Source organism: Malus domestica, chromosome 16 (assembly GCF_042453785.1).
Source record: "Malus domestica chromosome 16, GDT2T_hap1".
Taxonomy (NCBI): domain Eukaryota; kingdom Viridiplantae; phylum Streptophyta; class Magnoliopsida; order Rosales; family Rosaceae; genus Malus; species Malus domestica.
Genome location: NC_091676.1, coordinates 19041317 through 19048949, shown reverse-complemented (window position 1 = coordinate 19048949; position 7633 = coordinate 19041317). Strand labels below are relative to the sequence as shown.

General features: G+C 37.0%; 1 protein-coding gene across 1 annotated transcript; it reads left to right on the top strand.

The window, feature by feature from the left end:
* The first annotated feature begins 6602 nt into the window (after window positions 1-6602).
* Window positions 6603-7361, top strand: LOC103436149 (transcriptional regulator TAC1). Its single transcript, XM_029096630.2, has one exon. It carries the CDS (start codon window positions 6691-6693, stop codon window positions 7258-7260), a length of 570 nt encoding a protein of 189 aa, XP_028952463.2. The 5' UTR covers window positions 6603-6690; the 3' UTR covers window positions 7261-7361.
* The last annotated feature ends 272 nt before the right edge of the window (window positions 7362-7633 follow it).

The following is a 7633-nucleotide window of genomic DNA, read 5'->3' as shown; positions in this document are numbered from 1 at the left end:
TTAATGATCCAGTGTTGGAAGAAAGCTCAGTTGCTGTGACACCAGATATTGAAGAAATACAACCTGATTCAATCTCTTATCATCGTATCCTTGCCAATGAGGGAAATGAGAAGTCTCATTTTGATCATTCACAATCTCTTATAGAGTCTCAAGGGCTTAGAAGAAATCATCCTCGAACCAGAAAACCTCCAACTAGGCTGTAAGACTATGTTACTTATGCCTCACGGTATCCTATCAGTGAAAGTATCAACCTTGGTGAGTTCTTAACATCTCATACTGCATTTCTCTGTGAAATTGATAAACACAGTGAACCAAGAACCTTTCAAGAGGCATCTCTCCTTCCATAATGGAATCAAGCCATGGTAGATTAGCTTCATTCTCTAGAAGAAAATAAAACTTGGAGCTTGGTTCAACTACCACCAAGAAAAAAGGTTGTTGGAAGTCGTTGGATTTACAAGATTAAATTCAAGGCTGTTGGTTCTATCGAGAGACACACGGCCAGGCTTGTTGCTCAAGGGTTCACTCAAACCTTTAGGGTAAATTACAAGGAAACATTTGCACCTGTAGCCAAGATGAATTCATTGAGGGTTTTACTCTTAGTTGGAAACAATTGTGGGTGGACTCTTTATCAAATGGATGTGAAGAATGCTTTCCTTCACGGAGAGTTACAAGAAGAAGTGTACATGCAACCTCCTCCAGGTTATGATGGTATTAAAGGCAACATGGTTTGTAAACTACACAAGGCAATCTATGGATTGAAACAATCCCCAAGAGCTTGGTATGCCAAGTTCAGCTCAGTTTTAGAGAAGGCTGGATTCCTATGAAGTAATGTTGATTCCTCATTGTTTGTAAGAACTGGCACTAGTGGGAAATTGGTGGTGCTTATCTATGTGGATGATCCCATCATCACAGGAGATAGTGTCGCTGAAATTGAGGCCTAAAACTCTCACTACGCCAAACCTTTGCTATCAAAGACTTGGGAAAGCTGAAGTATTTTTTGGGCATCGAAATTGCAACCTCTTCAAAGGGATTGTTTCTACATTAACGAAAATATGTATTGGATCTTCTTCAGGAAGCAAAAATGCTTGATTGCAAACCTGCCATGACTCTTGTGGACTCTAAACCAAAGCTCAACACAGATGGAGAAGCCATGCATGATGTGAGCTACTATCAACGATTGGTGGGCAAACTTATATATCTCACCATTACACGTCTTGATATCACATATGTAGTGAGCTTGGCAAGCCAGTTTATGCATTCTCCTATGGTTGATCATCTTAACATGATTAAGAGAGTCTTGCTTATCTCAAGGGTTCGATAGGACAAGGAATCATCATGCGTAACAACAATTCCACTGCCATCAGTGGCTACACTAGTGTAAATTAGGTAACGTATGCAATTGATAGGAAATCTACCATAGGCTGTTGCACGTTTGTTGGTAGAAATCTTGTCACTTGGAAGAGCAAGAAGCAACATGTCATTGTTCGCTCTAGCATAAATGCTGAATATCGAGCCATGACAGCCACTCCATATGAACTTATATGGATTAAAGGGCTTCTTTTAGACTTAGGGTTTACTAGTACTACTCCCATGTCTCGTATGTGTGATAATCAAGCAGCCATGCACATTGCTGCTAATCTTGTGTTCCATGAAAGAATGAAACACATTGAAGTGGACTGTCATTTTGTTAGAGCGCAAGTGCAAACTCAAGTCATTCGAACCATCTTTACACGAAGCCATGATCAACTAGCAAATCTCTTTACCAAGGCTCTGGCCTCTGCTCCATTCCATCATTTTCTGGGCAAACTTGGCTTGATTAACCTCCTTGATCTAGCTTTAGGGTAAGGGTATGTAAATCACCTTTCCCTTGATTTAAGAGAGGAGATTGATTGGGGTAATGTCTTTGTGTAAGGTTTAGATTATGTAGGCAACACGCCTTCTTCTTTCTTGTCGGCTACTTGCTACAGCCATCCTTCCCATCTCTTTTCCCTCTCTCTTCTCATATATACCCGGACTCACTCTTGTACAAACATACAGGAAATATACATTGAAACTTTAAACCAGAAAATCTACATATTCTCTCGTTCTCTGTTTTCCATCTTGCATTCTTTCTCTAACTACTTTAAAATGATATTTGGAATTTGTGATGATAATAAGACAGTACGAGCAACAACTGCCTAAGGCAACGCTGATAAGTCTCGTTTAATGTGGAGGGTTATAACCATGGTGGCAGATGATCGAGAACTTAACGTTCTCTGACACATAATCGGTGTTTGACTGTTCTAATCCCTTTTCTTGAATCAAAGAATGCATACTAAAGTAAGTTAGACACGGGATAATTAGCTCATCACCTCTAGATAGTTATGGAAACGAAGCAAACTGAAAAATTAATCACATCATCAGTATCCAATTATTAACTTGTCAATTAATTGGATAGAGAAAAGAGCTGACCTATAGGATGTGTAGTAATTAAGAGAGCTCGTTTCTTAGAGCATATAATTTGCAGTGTGGTATTTAGGTTTGAAATTATAATTACTTGAAGGTGTGAAAATTTAGACTTGGTATTCGTGTTGTGTTTCTTATGTTCGTGTCGTTTTCGTGATATACATGATATCTTAATGCGTCGTATCATATAACACCCTTTAAAATGAACGGATAATATGACCTAACCCGAACTCGACCTATTAATAATAGTAATATGACTTGACCAGTTATCCAAAGAAAATATATATTTTACATCAAGAAATAATCAAAAGAAAAACGTAATACTAAATTAGTACTTCAAAACCTAAAACACATTTGTCTTTCAAGTATTACATACCCAAAATAAGAGTCTAATGAAAAAACATTAGTACATTATTACAAAATATCAAATGTTGAAGGATATGCAAAATAAGGGATTTTTTTTTTAAGGTTGTAGAGCCTTTCTAAAAAATTAGAACCTTGCCAATGAGACTCAAAACATGCATGTGTTTTTTGCACAAAAAAAAAAAAAAAAAAAACCCTTTAATTTTCATCAATCACCAAGGGAAATGGTATTAGAACTTTGGCTTGATCTGTTGTCTTCAAGTGTTATATTGTCTCCAAAAGTTGTAGTAAGGCTTTTGACTAGTTTTTACTTAATGTAGAAGTGTGAAAAAAAAAATATACTTATGTACGTACATATATATATATATATATATATATATTTTTTTTTTTTAACAAATGCTCATAATGACATGCTTTACAACTTTTGTGAAGTGGTCAATTGCGAAATTCACCACTATAATCTCATAAACCATATTTAAATTTAACTGTTGATTGTCGTTTGCATTTAAGCTCCATCACTAGTAGAAAAACATGTTTGCGCGACGGAATCTTACGCGACGCAGCAAATTTCGTCGCGCAAAGTATGTTTGCGCGACCTTAAACACAAAACGTCGCACAAAGGATTTTGCGCGACGACACTTTGCGCGACGAATGGTGTTTTTTAGCGTTGTATGCCTTGTTCCGGTTTCTCCTCGAAAACAACAGAAACATTTATAAAAGATAAAGCCTCTTTTGAAGCAAAATGGCATTACTAATACTGATCTCGGTCGTTTGATTAAATATGATTCTTATGTATTTGCTTTGATCAGGTGCTTGGAACAGAAGCCGGAGGCATTGCTGTTCTCCATGAAGCAGCATCGCAGCTTCCTCCGGAGACCCCGATCAAGGATGTCATGGTACCTGAGGATGTAGGTTTTCAGATCATGACTGATGTCCTGGATTAGAACTATGGTTGTCGTCGTGGCAAGGTTGTTCGGGGTATGGGGAAAGCGCGGATTCATGAGACGGGTGCTTCTTCTTCCAGATCGAACACAGCAAAGGTCGATGCATTGAAGGCGGAAGTGACGCACCTGAGGGCCGAGGGCGAGTTGATGAAGACATGTGTCAGGAGGGTGCAAGAACTTGTACAAGCCATACAGATGTCCGGCCTCCAAATCTCGTTACCAGCACCTCATCTTGCTCCACTTTCGACCTCAGAGCCATCTCGTCTTGTCGATACCCAGTAGCCTGATGTATTAAACTTAGTTCACTTGTAGTTTTTTCTTTTTTGTTTGGACATCTTGTATGTACATTTTCATATATTTTATAATTAAATACTTTTGCTTGGTTCATTAATTATTCTTTAGAATTTAATTACAATATTTATCAAAAATTAAAAAAAAAATTTCACTAAAACAAAAAAAATTATTTTTCACTAAATAAAAAAAAGGGTTTGCACGACGCACGCCCTAGGGATGTGCGTCGCGCAAAGTATCTTTGCACGACGTAGGATGCGCGTCGCGCAAAGTGACTTTGCACGACGTAGGTGTGCGTCGCGCAAAGTGACTTTGCGCGACGCACGTTATTTCTTCGTCGCGCAAACCCAAGCGTCACTGCCATGGCGCGACGGTTAGCGCGCGACGAAGGTTGCGTCGCGCAAACCCTTGCGCAACGAATTTTGACTTTGAGAAATCGTTATTATAACGGCAAATCCAAACCTATAAGGAGAAAACATAGCGTTATGAGATCTCTTTGAGAAATGATGCCATTACTGTGAATTATATTATATCTGGTTATAATCTTGCAAATCCATTAACCAAAGCCTTGGCAAGAGAAAAGGTCTAGAGTGGATCGAGGGGGATCAGATTATAGCCGGTACATTCATGAGCCATGTATGTGGACACCCAACCCAGTAATTAGAGATCTTAAGAACTGGGTTCAATGAAAAAATGAATCATATGATGACCGTAAGAGATGCACTATTATTTTTTTTTTCTCATCTCTATAGTGTAGTGCATTTATCCTGTACTAGTTTTTTGGAGGTTGAATTTATTTTAACTCTTAATAAAATCTGTAGCTCATTTTGAGTGAGTTGTTATAATTATATGAGCATCCTTGACAGATTTTGCCTGTATGAGTGTGAGAGTGGGGTCGCTTTTTATGAGAATTGTGCTTGTTCTCAAATAAGCTCATAAAAACCAAGATTAGCACAAGGGTGTAACATACTAGCTATTTAAGAAATTAACACCTAGATTATTATGTGTGAGCAGTAATTCTTATTTTCCCTTAAACAGTTGTAGTTCAAGTCTGAGACCACCATCAACTTTGGTGTAGGAATTATTGTTTAACTAATAGAGGTTCAATGTAGAGTCACAACTTCAAGATGCATAATGATTCGTCTCTAGCTAGTATTATTTTTCTTTATTTCTTCTCAATTAATATTAAAAATGAGTGGGGGAATGTTGGGACATTTTAATAATAAATAAATTATAATTGCCATTATTTGTTGCTAGTGGAAATTAAGATGCAGTCTATTAGCCATTCATTTTAGTTAACTCTTATAACTCTTTTGCTTGTTAATTTGTGTTCATTACCCTATTCACTAAGGGTGATAATAAATCCGTAATTAGTAGCATTTTCTCCATCATCTTGTTTTTATTCATTATCCCACTACCCAGTTTCTTCTACAACAATTATTTTCTATACTCCTCCATCTTTTCATTTTTACTTCTTGTCAAAGAAAGGTGTTCACGTTGTGGAGCTTTTCACTCTTCCTTTTTGTGCATATACATTTGAGTCACACAACAATTCATTTGGCTTGTTGTATCATGGGGGAACAAGTCAAAAGATATACTTCTGCACCAGTTCATGGACTTTGTCAAACCACAGTGAGCTACTTGTGTTTCAGCCTAATTGTCACGTGATTCTTAGAAGAATATCATAATTTCCTTGTAATTTTCTCAACAAATAGTAGCCCTAGATGCGGAAAATAATCACAAATACAAATAGAGATGATGACAAATAATATTAAAAATGATTCACGAAAATAAATCTATAATTCATGTTCATTACTTGTTAATTTGTGTTCATTACCCTATTCATGATAATAAATCTATAATTAGTAGCATTTTTTCCATCATCTTTTTATTCATTATCCCACTACCCGGTTTGTTGTACAACATTTATTTTCTACATTCCTCCATTTTTCATTTTTACGTATTGGCCAAAGAAAGGTGTTCGTGTTGTGGAGTTTTAGTCTCTTCCTTTTTGTGCAAATACATTTGAGTCACATAACAATTCATTCGGACTACTGTATCCTTTAGGGGACAAGTCAAGGGATATATTTCTGAACCACCGATTTGTGGACTTTGTCAAACCGCAGTGGGCTTGAATCTCCTTAAAGAGAATGAGATACCCGTGCCTCAGCTTAATTGTCTATGTGATTCCTAGAAGAATATCATAATTTCTTTGTAATTTCCCAACAAATAGTATCCGTAGCTATCTTACTCATCATGAAGTGTCTGCAGAAAATAATCACACACACACACAAATAGAGATGATGACAAATAACAACTGGAAACAAACCCAAAATTAGGGGCAGAAAGAAATTATGGGTAAGAATACAAAATTAAATAAATAAGATAGTTAAAATGGAACCATTTCTTAGCCGGCTAGATGAAAAAGTCTTTCAACAAATGCCAAAACTGTGTTCTGCTTATTATAAAGCCACAATATATAGCAATGCCAGTGTGTCTTGTAGTTGCATCTACATTTCACACTTAAATTGGTTTCCTCCCTACATATAATACAACCAACCCTCTATCTCTCTATTGATTCTTCGGCTTAGTGATTCCAAGTGAAGAAAACCATAAGAAATTCAGTTGGGGAACAAGGTGTTTTGACATGGAATCTTGGAGACCAAGAACCCCGCAGACGAGCTCAAGTGATGAAGATCAAGTCAGATCAGATGATCACAATTCAGGTGCTGCAACAGTGAAACGAAGCTACGAATGCACGTTTTGCAAGAGGGGGTTTACCAATGCTCAAGCCTTGGGAGGTCACATGAACATCCACAGGAAAGACCGAGTCAAACCGATGCAACACATCTCAGGTAAATCATCACTTAATGCAAACCACTACTCGAATGAGGATCAATACATATCCATGAGTACTTCTCATCATCATCATCAATATAGTAGCGTACCACTTTCAAGCCAGGGGGTTTCTGGGTACTACCCAGTTTTCGATCAGATGAATTACCAAAGGTATTTTCAGCCAACTGGGTCTAACCCTAGAATCCCATACGGTTATGATCTTGACGATTCATCAGTTGGGTCAAGGTCACACTCTTTGGGTATGAACCAAGAACTTTTGGGTACGAATTTGAGCTTGCAGTTGGAGGATGATGAATTCAGAAGGGGTGTGAGGAGTAACGATGAAGTGGATTTGGAACTTCGACTTGGGCAAGGTTAATTTATTTTAACCTACCTAGGTATATAATAGTAACAAGAAACTCCTCCAGCAGCTAGCCAACTATTTTCTTTAGCACAAAAAGGTATTTAAGAATTTCATCGTAATACACATGTATTTTCCTTAAGTTGTCTAGGTTTGGTTACATAAATATCGGTAGGTCTCTATTTCAAATACAATGGAGGAGAAGACAATTTCTTGTTGCAATTAACTTGATTATTAAGTATTATTGCAATTTGTACAGCTTATTAACAATACCATATACGGACTTTTTTCTTATAATTAATTTAGCACAAACTATAAACCATGCATGATGATATATAGCTTAACATAAGATTTGATAATATTATGACCGATTTCTTTTTACTTTCTATCT

Excerpts from the sequence above, each read along its gene's own strand:
- LOC103436149 (XM_029096630.2), top strand. The coding sequence starts at position 6,691 with ATGGAATCTTGGAGACCAAGAACCCCGCAGACGAGCTCAAGTGATGAA.